Consider the following 17,922-nt stretch of genomic DNA (forward strand, 5'->3'; position numbering starts at 1 on the left):
CTCACAGAATTGCAGATTGCTTTACGCCCTTTCATCCTCTTCACCATCAGAATGAGACCATCTGCGGTCAGCACTCACTGGGTTGTACCTAAGCCAGCAGCAGTGGTTGGGGTGAAGGAGGAAGGATGCAGAAGGCTCCTTTTCCTTCTCAGGGATCATAAAAGTGAGACTAACAGAAGCTATCTGCAAATGTACAGGTATGACTGCAGCTACAGTGCAAGATGCAGGTCTACTCTTTCAGCTCCAGACATTTAGAAGGGCATACTCTTAAAAAATAAAAATACATCCATTTTCTTCAAGTTGTTAATGTGCTGCTACACCATGATGACAGCACTGAAAGCAAGATCAAGGTACTACAGCCACGTTTTGATAGAAAGATGAGGAAACCTAGGGAAAGTCCCTTTTTAAAAAGCAATTAACATCACATTTTCCTATTTCTTTAATAGATGATTTAAAGTGAATGGCTTCTTATTTCCTGCTTTTCTGTAACATGGGGGGATGGAGAAGAACACAAGATCAAGATAGCTACAACAGTAGGCTCACTGTGCGAGACAGAAGCAAGAACAGGTCAAGCACCAGCAGTCTTCACACACCTGCTCTCTCCTATATTTACCCATAGTTACACATTAATACGCAACACAGCTCAGAACCACCAGTTCTCTTTCAAACACACAGAACAAAGACATTAGCTTCCAATTTATACCTAAACAGAGAACACTGACATGCCTTTAACTCGTCCAAGGCCATTAGCCTGCCAGAGTCTTACAGATTTTTCTTTAAGAAGCTCTCTGCTGCCCAATTTTTACTATTTTTCCCCCCCATATACTTCCGCAGAGATCCAGGCTGGAGGATTTCCTCCCCCCACCCTCCCTTACACTCTGTAATATCGAGGTAAAGAAGCACAGTACCTTCCTCTCCCTTGTTCAAGAGGTTTTAATAAGGACTCATTTTTAAACCTCTCACACTTTACAACATTTAAATGTACACCAAGCTCAGATAAAAAATAAAGCTTTCTTACAAAGTACATTTTTCCAGTGAATTGTTTTATGGTGTTTTTTTTTTTTTTTTTTTTCTTTTTGTGCAGTAAAAATAGCTGCTACATAAATCCCTCCTGTTCTCTGAAAAGGAGTCACAGTTATTCCAAAAATAGAATTCATATCTTAATCATACAGGATAAACTGCAGGAAGAAGAGACAAGTCAACTGAAAAAATAAGGCTTGTATATAAATTTTTTTTTTTTTTTTTTTTTTTTTTTTAAAGGACATGCATAGAAGTTGAAAAACATATGCCATTTGTAAAGGAAAAAGTTAATTTTATCCATATTAGTATTTTCATTTTCAGTTAAAGAAGAAACCACAAATAGGCCCTTAATGTCCCAGAATATAATATTAGTTTCATGTAAAAATGCCAAAATGCACAAAGAACTGCCAGCTTCAGCCTTAACAAAACACTGAGCCAGCTTCCCACCGCACCCACCCCCCAGTGTCATGGCATTGGCATACCATATGCATGCATACTCAGTACTTATGTTGTCTCTGAGGCCAATTAAATATTTGCAGAAGGTTGTATATCCTAGACAAACATGAAATAGCCATTCAATAGATTTACATTCGTCCTATTTAAAAAAAAAAACAAACACACATACAATTAGTTTAATTTACACTATACAGATCTGTTAAATAGGAACATTAAGTAGTTGCAAAAAGAATCACAGAATATATACAAAACTGAATATTGAAATGGTATGATTTTCCTTCCTTTCTCATGAGGGTTTTTTCTGTTTTTGACAGAGTTGCTACATCTGGTTTTGGACACAGAGTGTTGATGTACCTATGCAGCACATTTCTGGAGTAATAATAATAATAATAGTTAAAAAAACCATGCTTGAGAACAAAACATTAATATCAATTCTTCTTACCGCTCTTTCAAAATAAATTAGTTTTTCTTAAATAATTGCATGATAGGAGATGGAAGCAAGGATGATGGCATGTGAAAAAAGAATCTGAGCAATTGTTCAGCTCCATCACCAGTTTCCTCATCCAACCTTTGGTTTTAAAGCCAACCCATCATTACATGGCAGTGTAAGTAGCCAAAACATTTTATATGGCAGAACAGGTGGTCAAAACGCTCAACCCTAAAGCATTTTTGTGTCGTCGTGACAGAGCCTGTGATCTGTATCAACTTCCATGCTGCTCAAGTGCCTGACACAGCAACATCTGAAGCCGCTGATGAAATAAGGCCACTTCCTTCCAACTTTCCCTGGTTACAAAATCAGTCAAGGTCCTTATTTCATCACAGTTGCACCCATCCGAACAGCCAGAAGGACTGCCTGCAGACGGCTCCTGGTCACAGTCCCAACAAGCGCTCCCTGCTCGTGCAGCACCAGACGGTTGGGCTCAGTCCTCAGTGTCGGGCTGCACCCCCAGCATCGCATGCAGCTCCTCCGCCGTGTATCCCAGCAAGTTCTGCAGGTCGCACACAAAGCGATAAACGTAGCGCTTCCCCGAGGTCTTGTGGATGATGTTCTTGTCGTAGTAGTAGCGCAGCCCTCGGCTGAGTTTCTCATAGTTCATTTTTGGCTTGTTTTTCCTCCTTCCCCACCTCCGTGCCACCTGCCAGTGCAAAAAGAAAACAAATGTAAAGGGTTTGTTCAAGTCACACTTTTCTGGTCAGCAGCTGATAAAGGCAGTTATTAAAACCCCATTTCAATCAAAGCAGTTTACTTGTTTGGGTGTCCCAAACTTGGATAACACAGAGTTGGTGGCTCAAACCCCGAGACAACTATGAGCTACAAGACAAAGTAGGTCATACAAGACAAAGTGGTGGTTGCAAATGACAGCAAGAACACTTCCTTGCAGAGGATGGGCCCAAATATCTTTAAGAAGATCAAGCTTAAGTGAAATGTAGTCACCTCTCTCAAAAAAGACACAATTAAAGATTTAATTTGCTATTGAGAAGAAGGGACAGCTTTTTAAACGGAAGTTTAATTCTAAGAAGTTCCTTGGAGTTGATGATTCCCCTTCCCTTCTTGAAATAAAACAGGATTCAGGGGACTTTAAATCGTATCTCCTAATGCAGTAACTTTCCTACTGGTAGCAGCAGTCAGGAAACAAAGGTATGGTCTCTTAATTTTTCATGACTAAAGCCATAATTTCCCAACAAGTTTAAAATGCAGCACTATCACATTGGCTGTTCACTAGAAGGGCTGTAATACCTTCAGTGCTTTTTCCCTGGGAATTCGTGCAATCCCAGACCTTGCTGATTCAACTGTATTCAGTAAGCTAGCCTACAGTATTGCTCAGCCTGTCAAAACATCTAACTTTGTATGCTTTAAGTTTCAAGCTACACAATGTGTTCTCATTACTATAAGCAAATGCTGATATCCCAGGAGAGGGGGAGCACATCCCACAGCAGTCCTGACCACACAGTAAAGTATTTGCAGATGAAGAGATTTCAGCAAGTGTCTGATCTCACAAATGCTTTATAGTCTAGAGGAAGCCCAGAGATAACAGATGAGACCCTAAAATCTTTCTGTACGCCACAATTAAACACATACCTCATCTGGGTCAGCAAGTTTAAATTCCCATCCGTCTCCAGTCCAACTAATAAATGACTGGCAGGACTTGTCAGTCAGTAACTCCAGCAGGAATTGCCATAGCTGTATAGGTCCACTGCCTGTTAAGAGAGCAAGGGTGGGGAGAAGTCATAATTAATAGTTCTGCAAGCTCATATCATCATTAATATATGCAACCATATTCAGATCACAAGGTCAATCTGGTGATTAGTCTTTTTGTTTGTTTGTTTTTAAATAGAAGGAAAAAAGCTTTATTGTTAAGATTTTTCCTCTACAAGTCTATTCATAGATAGGTTAAAAATTAACATTTTTCATGGAAACATTGGATCTGATGCAAGCTATGTCTTCCATTGTTTGCAAGTAGATTCCTCATCCCTCCCTTCCACTCCCTTGGCTTGGCAGACTTTCTAGAGGAAAATCTGATTTTAGCAAGGACTGCAGGAACAAGGTCCTAACAGGCAAGCCATCATCTGCAGGAATCCAGAACTGGGGAAGGCTTTGTCCAAGCTTTTCTTTTTTCAAAATAATCAGAAGGTGCATTTGATATTCACAGCATTCTGATGTACCCATGTTTTCTTGCTTTAGACAGATAGTCCCATAAGACTTCTCCTATGTACACTTAAAATTGAACATCTTCAAGAGTTGCAGACTTTGACCACACTACAAGACATACGTTACAACTACACAACTCTATCAGCACCAATATGCATTTATAGAAGATATTTTGTAGCATGAGTAGTGACCATTTTGCTTCACGACTTACCAGTAAAGCCAGCTAGAATCGCTGCTGGTATAACTGGTTTCCCTTGCTCTACAGGATCGCTTCGATCTTGAATATAGTCTTTAAAAGACATTGTAGGTTTGCTCATACACAAGGACTGGCTACAGTCATCTTCAAAACTCTCATAGGATGGCACACGCTGTAAATCCACTAGTGATGACTGGCTGTTCCAGGACTGCAGCATCGAATCTGAGCTTTCATAGCTTTCTGCACCACTTTCACTAGATTCATGTTCTCTAAGTTTACCTTCGTAAGAAAAAAAAAAAAAGAGAAAAATGTTTTTCCTTCTCTTTTCAAAAGCTTGTATATAAACTATGCAAGGGAGGAAAAGACAAAGAATATTGCCTTGAACCCATTATTGTCATACAGACAGTAACTCACCAGAATTATCTATCAGCAAGTTCAGATTACTTCTTGTGAAATCTTGATTTACTGCACAGTAGTTCACACTAACTGCATCTACTTGGGTTTTGGGGAACAGTGAAAAGTCTTGTTCTGGATTAAGGAGATTTGGTCCTGTGGAAGTCTGGCAGATATCACTCAGGAGATTGGGTTTGGGATAACTGAGGGCTTTAGGGTACCCAGGCATCTGCATACCATAGGGGGTCTGATCCACATTAACATCTGAAAGAAAAAAAATATATGAAAGAATGAATTAAGTGGTTTTCTCCTTGAACAGACTAATACACCTCAAGAACCCCACAAAAGCTGTGCCACTAAGTAGTTTCCCTCTTTAGAAATCTGACAGAGGTTTATTAGATGCTGTGGACCTCCTAGAAAGGCTATTGACATCAGTGATGAGACTCCCATTTACTGGTCTCCAAGTCAGACTCTGTTAATCTCCATCTGTATCTTCACACCACAAATACGTATATTGTTTGTTCTTGAAAGACACTGCAGGGCTGCAGAAAAAGCTGGAGAAACTTAAGTGGTTTTGAGGCAGGCCCTCATCATTAAGTGATGCAATAAGGCTAATCTAGAGATCAAACTGTGGTTTCAGTAAAACATGGCACCAAAAGCACAATCTGAAGGATCTAGCACTTGGTCTCTATGGTTATACCGTACACTGTCAAAAGTTCTGTTACGCTTCCACAGCCCTCAGAAAAGCTAAACATAGCTCCTGCTGCTGCTTTTTGGCTGTTTGCTAGAGGTGGGAGTGGTCACTCTGCTCCACAGATGTAGGCTTTGGCATTCCAAGAGGAAATTTGTTGGCTTTTTTTTTTTCTTTTTTTTTTTTTTTTTCTTTCCATACCCTTTAGTCTTCAAAAGATTTCTGGTATGAGTTAGATGACAAACAATAGTAGGAAAAAGAACTGCAGCAATTGAAGTGTTCTCCTGATGCACAGTAAGTGTTCTGGTGCTTTTTCAAAGAAGGATCTGTGACATTCTTAGAATAAACTTACAATATCTGAAGTGTCAAATTTCTTAAGATACTTACTTAAGGAGTTATTATTGACCCAGTGAGGAACTGAGGTGAGATGAGAGCTCTCCACATATTGATCCTGTGCTTTTTCTTGGCTGTCTGAGAGGTAGAGAAAAAAGAAAGCTTGGTTTTACAGTTCTAAAGATCTGACACGTATAAGAAAAGATTCAGACTCAAGCGTTTTAGGGTCATCATTTACATAGGCTTTACTAGTGTACTGCAAACTCTTTCAGAAGGGAAAAAATACCCCTAAAACGCCCCCAAAATCCCACAGAAAAACAAACATCAGAAGAAACCTCCTAACTTCCAGCACACTTGAAAATCTCCATATGAATGGTATTTTAACAATGAAACAACAGTAATTTAAAGGTCCAGATCTTAACATATGCAACTATAGAGTGTTATGCTCCAAAAGCAAGGGAGCACATGGGTGAACACTGATGATGCTGCTAAAACTCCATATGCAAGTTCTGCCTTACTTCTGGTTGACTACATGTATTTTTAATAAATGAATATTATAGTAGCCTTAATCTCATTATTTCAATTATTAATGCAAATAGAACACAAATGCAAGAGGTACTTTGCCTGAACACAGAATGACTTCAGCAGATACCTGCATTTGCACTTTTCTTATGATGGATGCAGTGCTACTTCTGATAATGCTTTAATTAACCACGCTTTACACTTCATCTTGACTTTTGATACGTAACAAAAATGCTTCACAGTGACATTAGCTTTTGAAAGAATCCTATTTCTGCTTCTGTCAGAAAAGCCCAAGCTTTTTCTGGCTCCATAGATACCTTTTATCATCTGCTCCAGGTGTTCCCACAGAATGTCACCCACATAGTCAGGCGCAAGTTCCAGGAAGCGTTCCTTGCCCAAGTTGCAGAGGTCTTGGCCACTCATAAGAAACTGATGGATGTTCACATTTGCCAAGCTAAATTCGTTGGTAGCCCACGAAAGCCACTGGCAAACTTGCTGTTCAGTCCACAGCCAGGGATCTGAAAGACAGAAAGCATCCAGCATTTGAGAGAAATCCTAACATTTGTCAGCTCCTGAAATAGTCTTCATTAAAAGGCAGTGAATGAAAGAAACTTTTAACCCAGTTACTTCTGAAGTTTAAGCTTTAGAATGAAGCTTCAGAATGAATGTATTCTTGAACTTAAAGAAAAGCAGCTCTCTATTTTCTTTCCGCATTCACTTCTAATCAGAGATGCCCTCAGCTTCGTCGACTCTCTTATGCTGCCAAAATATGAGCTGTCTATGCACCCATTTTTAATACCAGCAAGTTCACTCCTTCCAAGTCAAGCTGTGCCAGATTCACATAGGATCCATTCTTGTATTCCCTACTGACATCATTCTTTCTCTTTTGAAAGAACCGCTATTCAGTGCCCTCCTTAGCATCAAAAAAAGACCTTATAAATAGAAAACACTTACTATTTGGTATACCCAGCCGACACTGTTCCTTTGTGAAACCACTGAAAGTATCTTTCAGGGCTTGACTCATCACAGCCTTACTGCACGGGGTTAACAGAGGCAATTCACAGTTGTTGGACTCTACAAGAAAGAATAGGGGGAGGAGGGGAAAAAGGAGATGCATTAGCTTTTAGGCCAGTCAAAGAAGTGACAGGTTTTTGCTATGCCATTTGAAGAATAATAAAAGGCTGCTAGAAACCAGGTATTTTTAAACAAACAAGGTAGATCTGTTTTCAAATTATCTTAACATATTTTCAACACTACAGAATTCGTAGTGCTGGGTTGCTAAAATTGCATCATGCTAAATTAAAGCTTTGCTGCTGTTCATCACATAAATCATTACTGATTGTTCATACTTGCACGACATGCCCTTGTTGTAGTGAACTTTTACTGTATTTTTTTTCTTTAAAGGAAATATGAGACTGCTTATCCCTATTTTCTCATCTATAATTTGACCCCAGACTTCTTTATTATAACTCCAGACAGCCTTAATTTAGTCTGAGAGCTATGCAACTGATAATAGGGTTGTGAAGAACTAGCATGCACTACTCAACGATGTGATCCAGTGGACTGTTTCCAACCTTCCCATGTATTCCTCAAATCACCTCAACCAAACAGCTGTGACTGGTCACAAGCTGTCACTCAGTGCCTAAAATAATACAATGAAATCCAAAAACAACATCATCCATAAATCACTAATCCACATGATTGATTTTTATGTTTGTTAATTAGTTATAGTCAAGCTAGATTTGAAATGACAAAATGATTACTATTATGGGTAGAATCATAGAATGGCCTGGGTTCAGAAAGACCTCAAAGATCATCTAGTTTCAACCTCCTGCTACACATAGGGTCACCAACCACCAGATCAGGCTGCCCAGATTTATTTTATGGACAAATTTTGTTTCCACTCCATCTTGTTGGAGAATTCTCATGGGAAGATGCCTCAGATCATTCTGAAAGTGCTCACAAGATGATGAAAAAAAGTCGACCAGACCACCTGAATGTTTCAGATTAAAAAAAAAATAAAAAATAAAAAAATAATAATAAAAAAATCTTTCAATGGTATTTTGTTTGTGATTGACACTGCTCATCTAGGAATAATTTATGGACACCTGAACCACCTCACTATGGTATCCCTGAATAATATTTGGGAGCTTCTGAACACTAGCACACAGGTAGCACTTGAAAATTCTGCTATTTGCGAAGCATATAACGGTGACAAGGTATGTAAAGCCAGACTTCAAGTCCGTTCAGGAAAGTGTGTGGCTCTTCTTGTTTTCCTAGGTCCTGACTAGGTACAGGCTCCACTTGATCCAACAAGCAGAGCTCATGCCAGCCATGTTTTTGCTTCTGTTTGCACCACACCCATCCTAAATATCAGTTAAGACCTGCTTTGCTGACCAGAGAAGGTGACTGATTAGAATCACAGCAGAACAAAGGACTGGCAGTTTTTCCATAGGTTTTAGGGCTTTTTTTTTTTTTTTTTTTTTCCCTCCCCAAATCCATTTTCCAAGTAGGAAATAAAGGCAGCATTGGGTAGAATACTGACATACTGACTCTTTTTTGGGGGGGGTTGGGGCAGTTAGAATAATAGCCAGGGAGTTCAGGCTAGGATTTACACAGAACTGTTGGCAGGTACTGTCCTATATACACACACACATATGTAAACATCCCCTGTTTTTTAAGGTAAGGACTAAAACAAACTCCTAAGGAAAAGAGAAGTAGGAAAGGAAACAAGCATTCCTGTGTTCTAGGATTTAATGCCAGAGGGTCAAAATAGGAGCTTGTTGAATATTTGCAATGTCTCAACCATAATTGATTTTTAAGTTTATACAGTTGTAATTTTTTGTTTAAATTTAAATATTTTAAACGGGCTTGAACTAGATCTACTTTAATAACAGTTAAGGCCTCTTCCGTGGAGTGTCAGTCTATCTTAAACTGCTCAGTCCCAGTTCCCAGTCTTTTTCAGAGCAGATAACAGCAACTACCAACAGAGCAACTCACACGGTTTAAATCAAATATGTACACAGAAGTCCACGTAATAAAACAAAGTGTTATTTTTTGTTTGTTTTTAGGGAAATTATCTGGCACTCAGACTCCACGTATTTCTTTCTGACCTACGGATTGGACCAAGGAACAGAGTTAAAAGTTACCGTAAGAAGTAGAATCAAATCCCGTCGGCACTTCCTGGAGTGTTTGATCTTCATTTAGCGATAAAAAATAGCCAGCAAACAGGGAGTTGGAGCTATCAAAGGTGTCAAACGCTGGTTGCCGCTGCAAAGCAACAGAATAACAGAAGCCCCAACATTAGATTTTTTTTCTAGAGCAGTGCTGCTAGGAAACCAAACCCAACCACTTCCTAAACTTTGAGATCATGCACAACCACTACCTCGAATCAACTAACCCCTACCTTTGAAATACTTGAACACAATTGCAACACGGCTGTTTTGTATTCACGTACAAGAAGCCAATGCTCACAACACAGAACTAACTGTGCAGCACATTCTACAAGTCAGGTAAAGCCAAGGAAGGATATTCTTAGGTTTCCTGTGATTGATACTTTTAACAATAGAGAATGCAAATATACCTACACACACACACACACACACTCAGATATGCTGTGAAGAAATCTTAGCATTTCTTCTGTGAAATTCACTAATCGCTTGGGATTTTGACGGCAGGATAAGTGATGGAAAAGCAATTGGTAGTGCATGGCCTACAATAGGTGTATGTAATTTTCAGGAGAAAAAAAAAACAATAAAAACAGAATCTAGCCTGAAGTACATCATTGCTTGTATCTTCAAGCAATACAGCCATCTTTAGAAGACTTAAGGACATCTACGCTTGTGAGTTACATGATTTGCCAGCCACTACATTCTGCAGTCTTCAAGCATTCAGTGAAATACTGCTAATTAAATTGTACAGAAAGGGACAAACATGAGCATAATGAAAATAGTCCAGATAAAAACAAATTCTACTCATATATGGCAGCCTTACAGATACTGATACAGATGCATTTTAAAAACTTAAGTTTCTTGCCTTGACATACTTGACAAGTGTGCATCCTAGAAGCACAGAGTACAACCACTAGAGCTCTCCAGCCTCGTAAGGGGAAGGGAGGAAAATACAAAAGAGTAGAAAATAACTTTAAAAACAACTTATGCAGCTTGCCCTTTAGTCACAAGGAAACAGTATCTGTCATATCCAGAAGCAAAACAAGGTAAAAAGATGCCCCTGAGATTTTAAAAGCATCTGAAGATAGAAAACTGTTCTGAAAAGCTATAGCACAAACTGCAGCTATTGCAGCTCAGAGATGTGGAGACTAAGGCACCTTCCAAACACTTCCTTTTTTCATACATGCAGTGGTATACCTGCTTATGCCAAAGCAAAGTACAAACACGCTTTAGGGCTGTATTCAGTTATGAGGCAAAAGCAATCTGAATCGTGTTTCTGCAACTGCAAGGGTATTTCCATGTAACCACTAACTTTTCTTTTGCTGCCTCTATGAGGCTTTGACAAAAAACAAGAAAAAGCTGTGGAAGAACATAATATGTCTCTAGGGGTTAACTGGCTTCAGGAATCCCCACTGGGAGCCAGACGGTGGAGACAAATTCTGTATAATCAGTCCAGGTGCTCACCACAGGTACTGGAAAGAGTCAGTGCCAACCCATGGAAAAAAAGCTCACAGCCACACAAAACAAGCTACTGGCACATTGGGCAACTGTTAATAAAGAATACTTGGTATGCTACGAGATAAAAGCACTGACTCATCTCTAGTACCTAGAAGAAAGGGCAAGTTCTTTCAACATAATCTGGAAACTCCTGCATTTTGTGTAAATAGCTGACCCTTATCCTGAGTCACTGGAAAAAATGCTGTGGCATGTGAATGAGTAAAATCTATACTGCACTAGTTTCATATTTCAAAAAGGGTTAGCGTTTAAATAGGTTCTTGTTTTAATGGTAACCAAAGGGAAGGAAAGAAAAAACAAAGTAATGTAGAAATAAACTCTGCTTGCCCTATCAGCCATGCAACCACTTTATGTGGCCTTTCAACATACGTTAAGACTAATTACCACAGAACAAAATAACAAAAAAAAAAAAAAAAAAAAAAAAGCAGCTACAGAGTATTAGAATCTACATATTGATTTTGACTTAATTATATTACAACTGAACATCTGCTTAAAAACAGCTACTGCAGCCAGGAGTACACAGCTGTCAAGTTAGGGGATCTCTTTTATACCCTACTGTTGTTGTTTGGGCAACAGAAAAAGGTAAGAGTGGCCATAAAACATCAGGAGTCAGAATACTAAAGATTCACTAAGTGATTCTTCAAAACATGTACATTGCTCAAAGTTAATGAGAATTGAAAGTGTCCTCCTAATCCTTGCCTAGTTCACATTAATAAATGCTGTGTTAAAAAAATGACATTGGGATAAAAGAGTAATTGGTGTGAATAAGAGGACAGAAGCACTTATAAATGGAATCTTTGTAGTTTGCTTCTGATTTCTCTTCAGTTTGTAAGCTCATTTCAAAACAAGGTAACAGAGACAGCTTATCTACCTATAAAAATATAATGAATAACTAGCCTTGGTCTCTTCCTAAGTGCTGGACTTAGTTGCATGTAATAATAGAATAACCTCCTTTTTTCATAAAATGCTCTTGAACAAATTAGACTTAACTAGTCGCATCAGAACAGCACTTCACTACTCTCCTCGAAATAGACATATAAAGGTCAACCATGCTGCCAGTCCTGGGACCTTTATTTAGGAAAAATCTGATGAGATCAGAGGGGTTTAGAAGCTGCTCACTCAGGAGAGCTCACCTTGAGCATTCCTCTGTACATATTGGAGACAGGAGCTACTTGATCCATGTTTCTGATTGCAAATTCACTCATCTGAAAAACAAGAAGGATTATGTGAGATGCACTGCTACTGAGAAAGCAAGGATGTTAAGAGGCATCTTACTGCTTTAGCACAGACCGCAGAACAGCTCTGAGTGTGGTAAAGGCAAAGCTGTTTCTGTTCCCCCCCCCCCCCCCCCAACCCCTCATGTTGTTTGCATCCCAATCATATACAGCAAAATTCTCATCTTGCTTACACAGCTTTTCCTGGAAGACTTCTCCCAGGAATCAGCACAGTCTTGTGAAACGAGTGCACAAGAGGATGATTAACTTCGGGTACCCTAAGTGACTGCTTTCAGTAGCTCATCCCATTAGATGAGCATGAAAGCCTTCGTAAGTCCTTTGTCCATCAAGTACCTATTGCTTGCAGTTATTTTGTACCTTCCACCCATTATTTTAAACATGAAGTGCTGTCTACCTTCACTTACTATATTCATGCTTACACACCACAATTCACTTTGGACTTTGCCTTTAAAGTACTGAAGAGAAGCAGCAGTGCTCACTGGAGCACCTTCAGACTGACATTTGCCTTGCTCACTCGTCTCATGAATTATCTCTGAAAACAAGCTCCAGATACCAACAACCTGCTTTCTTCATTAGATCAGCATCTCTGACACGCATTATTTTGCCTATTTTATGAACTCTGGATTAGTACACTTAAACTTGAGCCTGCTAAAGGCATACTAGTCAAAAAGGGTTCACGATATAAAACACCCTTCTCAGCGCTGAGACCACCAACAGCACTTTCATGCTGCTCAAGTCAAGGCTATCAAGTTCCCTGTGCCACCAGAAGCAGGGTTGTGTGAGGGCTGTATAACATGTTCTCTTATATATGATTCAAGGAACACAGTGATAAGATCCTTATCCCATGAGAGATCAAACGCAATGAATAATGCAGATTTTACTGCCATTGTTCAAGTTTATCACGATGCTGTAATTCAGGTGTCAGTAAATGATACCTCATCAGGCCAGACTGTGGCAAGTTGTCTCAACAATTTTCCTTCTACTTTGTCACTGCGTTGTGCTGCATTGTTTTGTTCCACAGAAACTGTCTGAAAACGCGTACTCCAATTTACACAAAGCAACTGAGGGCACTATTATTGCCACAAAACTGTGATTACTAAATACAAGCCATTTCTCTTAAGCCATTTCAATACACACAAAAATCAACGTACAATCCTGAACTTGAAAAAAGATGGCAAATTAGAGCTTAAAAAAAAAAAAAAAAAGCAAATAAACAACAATACAACAAATAAACCAAAGCCACAAAACAAGTAGAGCTGCTAAAATGACAACACACATTCAACATCTGTCCACCTAGCAGAAGAAAAATACCCAACAGCCACAGATCCCTTTCATCCTCCTGTGTTTGCAATCACTTAAAAGTCAAGAGTCCTCAACCTGAGAGGCCCATTTCAACTTCACAGTTATTAGATGTATGGGGCTTATCACTGAAGCAACATAAATCACACCAATATAAAAGGAATAGTCCACTTATCCTTCGTTAATGTTACCCAAAAGTGCAATCCACAGAATGATGGGTTTTACCTCAAATAGCATGCACTAATATTTGATCTAAATTACACATCTCATTGAGCACCAAAGAATTTCACACAGCATGAGTCTCACTCGGCAAGCATCTTCATTTTTCTCATTAAATTCACCAGCCTAAACAACCGTTCATCCTTAATTCAAATGTTTTTTTTTTTTGTTTTTTTTTTTTTTTTTTAAAAAAAAAAGCAAACAAAAAAAACCTATGTATATGGAATTTTTAATGGCCTTTGTAACCTGTACAGGTACATAGGAAAACTAGCTGCAAGCCTCAACAATCGGAAGGCATTCAAGAGGACACTACGCACATTTTCAGTAATCCTAGATCCAATCTCCAGTGGGGGACTGAATTTCTGACAATTCAGGTGCTAGCCAGGCCTTCACAGGACTCCTCTTTGGGACGTTCCCATTGATTGAGTCTCCCCTCTCTGGACATATTCAAGACCCATCTGAACACTCTCCTGTGCGACCTGCTGAAGGGAACCTGCTTTAGCAGGGAGCTGGGCTAGATGATCTCCAGAGGTCCCTTCCAAGCCCTACAATTCTGTGATTAGGAGCTTCTTCCCTTCCTGATTTTTCTGTTTCCTCAGAAGCACTTTGGGTGCTGAGATAAAAGATCTCCAAGAAGCCCTCACCACCCAGTGTTGCTCCTTAACCTGGCTCCTTGTATTTCTATGTCAGACTGTTCATTCTGTGGCCTTCCCATCAGGTTTCTCACAAGGCACGCAGCTCTCTGCTCTACCAACAACACAGGAAGAGCTGTTTCGCTCCAGTTTTCTCCCTCCCTCAGCACCACCAGCCCCAAACACCTGAGGAGGCACCACGGCACCGAGAGGACCGAGCAGCTCCAGCGATGCAGAGAGCTGCAGCTGGTTTTGAGTTGAGTTCAGACAAGACACACGGTGTGCCTGGGCCTGGATCCCAGCTCCTCAGCAACGCCGATGACTGCTCCCTGCCAGCTGTAATTGGTTTAGCCGGCAGGACACCTTCCTCGCCTCCCCCGCATAGCTGAGTGGGTGAACCAGAACAGGGTCAACAGGATCAGGCACTTATTAACTAATACTCCTGAATTCTGATCGACTCCTTTTCAGCGAGGACCAGGTGCGCACCCACAGCCGGCACGCCGCGATCCCACGGCAAGTCCTGAAAGCCGACAGACAGATTTCGCTCCCGCTCGGTTCGGACACAGCAGCTCCCGGGGGCCCGGAGACAGAGAACCGCTTCGCCTCCCCACGCGCGCTCTTCTCCCACCTCAAAGTTGGGCGCAGCGATGGTACAGCTCAGCCCTCGGGGTCTCTCCGCAGCCAGTCCAGAGCGCCCTCCGCCCATTAACCCCTTCCCCCCACCGCCGCCAGGTCCCCGCCGCCGCCCGGGGGTGAGATGGGACGGCACGGGGCGAGCAGCCCGGCTCACCTGGTCCTCCGCTTCGCAGCGGCGCCGCGCACACGCAATTCTCCCCAGAAAACGGATAAAAGAAAGCGCCGCTGCCGCTGCGGGAGTCAAAATATCCTCGATGTGGCACAACCGACCGACAACAACAACAGCGGCGGCGGCACAGCCGGCTCGATCCCAGCGGAGAGTCCCGGAGGAGGAGAAAAGGGGCGGGCGGGAGGCGGGCGCCTGCGTGGGCGCTACCGGCCGTGCCGCTGGCCGCTTCGTAGGGCCGTGCCACCCTTTGCCGCTCTGTGCCGCGCTGTGCCGCGCCGCCTGGCCTGCCGGGCGCTTTCAGCGGGCAGGGGCGGGGGCGGCGGCGGGACCGCCCCCGGGAGGCCGGCCTCTGCGTGCGGCCTGCCTCGGCGCTCATCTAGGGCGGCGGGTGGGATTCGGCCCTCCGGGGGCCTCGCTGGGTCTGGCGAGGCTGCCCCGGGGGCTTGTGAACCCCCCGCTGATTGTGTGCGTATGTGTGTAGGTCTGTCTGTCAGCCTGTCAGCACAAGAGTGAGGTTCCCTCCGGGCAACGGGAGGAGTGTTTGGTTTAACGCTGTGCTCAGAGTAGGGCCTGCGGGATTCGCTGGGGAGCATGGGAAGAGGATAGGATCTTTGGTGTCGTTCAGAAAGGCAGCTTTCTTCCCTTTGCTGTACAAGAGGTCGCAGCATCACAAAACAGTTTGGGTTGGAAGTTACCTCAAAGCCTGCCCACCCCCACCCGTGCCTTGGGCAGGGCTGCCCCCCACCAGCTCAGGCTGCCCAGGGCCCCATCCAACCTGGCCTTGAGTGCCTCCAGGGATGGGGCACCACAGCTTCTCTGGGCAGCTGTGCCAGCGCTTGGCTAATATTTTTGTATGCTTAATTAATACCTGTCCTCGGGAGGGCTAAGATTAGGAGAATCAACCCATGAAATCCCAAGTATCTGTATGACTAGTGTATTTCATAATACACTGGGACACATTACTTAAAGAAACTCAGCAGTTGTGCCATGTTGCATGTTCTGTAGATGTCTTGGGGACTTCTCGATGACAGGTAACACCCAAACACTACAGTCGGCTAAGCAGCTTCTCAGACCTCACACAAAGTTGGTAGCCCTGGGAGGGTGCCATGGAGCCCCGTGCCACCAACACGCAGGCTGAGCACCACAGCACCTCAGCACTTCCACCCTCCACTTCTCCAGCTCTTCAGTGAGAGTCAGGGACCTAAGCTGCCTTTGCAAAGCGTTCTTGGAGTTCACCGTTACATGTTGCTTTATTTAAACTAGCTGCCATTTCAACTTAGCATGCCATTGTATCTTTTCTTGTAACGGGAACCAGAAAACTGCTACTCACCAGATTTCCAAAGACCCTCTGCCAAATGATTAAATGATGGTTATTTATACTGATAAGAACCTGTAGTATCTGGCTGGTGGAGGTGCAGCTGACAAGGCAACCTCCTTCTATGCTCTCCATCTACTTCTGGCCATAGCAAAGATCAAACCACAACACTTGGTTTTCTAGTACTTCTTCCAAAACCTTCAGGATGCCTTTTCCTCTCTCTTCAGGACGGTGGCTGGTACTTCATTCCTTATGGCCAAATGTTACCAGGTGAATCGTGACAGCACACGTTGAGATTGAATGAAAAGTTTTATGCCAGTAACATTTCTCACTTTGGGAGAGTTCTTATCTAATAAGGCAACATCTGTTATAATCTCAAGGGAAACCATTAAAAACTTTGTGTTGGCTGGATAGCAATTTTAATTATAATACTGACAAAAACAATTGTGCCACCCTTTATATAGGGGAAACATCTGTCAAAAAGATAAGATGAAAGGCTGGGTGTTACTTATTTCTTGCTAAATTGATGTTCCGGATCCAGAGCAAAATGATTAACTTGGCTGTATTTTCCTCTATTCAATTTCTAATTTTTTTTAAGTCATTCTTATTATATACAGTATTTAATTTCATTACCACTTAGTGTAAAGTTCTCTGTTACTCCTTTACAAGTGCAGGATCTGCGTTCCACTGGTGTGGACTAGAGCTGGCTAATGTGGAATCTTGTTGCTGCTTTCAACTACTCAATGGAAGTTTCAGCAAAGAAGGAGCCAGACTCTTCTTAGAGGAGCACAGCTGCAGCAGAGAGCATGCCAGTTGGATATACAGCAATTAATGCTCCCAAAGCAAGGGAAAGCTGTGTCCTCGAAGGTCTCTCTGGGATGGGCTGGTCAAAGCTCTGAGCAGCCTGGCTGAGTCCTGTAGGTAGCCCTTCTTTGAGCAGATTGGGACAAAGACCTGCAGAGCTCCTTTCCAACCTGAATTATTCTCTATTGTTCTCTCTATAATACCACTGTACTACACTTTTTCAAAATATTTAAGCTAGAGAGTTAAAGATAAGAAGAATATTTTTTGTTTTGTCTTGAAATAATTCCATAGTGTACCTATGTGTTAAATTCTCTTTTAGGAAGCTTAATTGTCCTCACAATTGCTTTAGTCCTTATCTGTGCTTTTGTGTGCATGTTGACATACTGACAATGAGAGATGACAGGAGTTCTGCATAACCTAATGCACAGTCGTGGTGTCAGCACCAGGCTGTAAACTTTGGAGATGTTTTGTTGAAGACCCACTGATGCTTTCTGTTGTTTTCAGCAATGATGTCTCAGAATTAGGCCAAGAAATGCTCTCTCATACTGAATTAAAGAAACTTGTTAGTATTTTTAAAAGTATTAAGGTACGTGACAACTTGTGCTGAACACAATGGACCATTATCGAAGGGTATGATTTGTCCCTCCAAGCTGCTGCAGTGCTCATT

The 17,922-nt window shown here is 41.7% G+C and overlaps 1 protein-coding gene across 1 annotated transcript; it reads right to left on the reverse strand.

The window, feature by feature from the left end:
- Nucleotides 1-915: 915 nt before the first annotated feature.
- On the reverse strand, nucleotides 916-15,236 carry ETS2 (ETS proto-oncogene 2, transcription factor). Its single transcript, XM_052673822.1, has 10 exons — nucleotides 15,122-15,236; nucleotides 12,080-12,151; nucleotides 9,411-9,531; nucleotides 7,216-7,335; nucleotides 6,579-6,779; nucleotides 5,794-5,877; nucleotides 4,737-4,979; nucleotides 4,338-4,601; nucleotides 3,557-3,675; nucleotides 916-2,612 (listed from the first exon to the last, which is right to left on the reverse strand). Exons 2-10 carry the CDS (start codon nucleotides 12,149-12,151, stop codon nucleotides 2,397-2,399), a joined length of 1,440 nt encoding a protein of 479 aa, XP_052529782.1. The 5' UTR covers nucleotides 15,122-15,236; the 3' UTR covers nucleotides 916-2,396.
- Between the last annotated feature and the right edge of the window lie 2,686 nt (nucleotides 15,237-17,922).

Source organism: Tympanuchus pallidicinctus, unplaced genomic scaffold (genome assembly GCF_026119805.1).
Source record: "Tympanuchus pallidicinctus isolate F22 unplaced genomic scaffold, pur_lepc_1.0 scaffold14, whole genome shotgun sequence".
Taxonomy (NCBI): domain Eukaryota; kingdom Metazoa; phylum Chordata; class Aves; order Galliformes; family Phasianidae; genus Tympanuchus; species Tympanuchus pallidicinctus.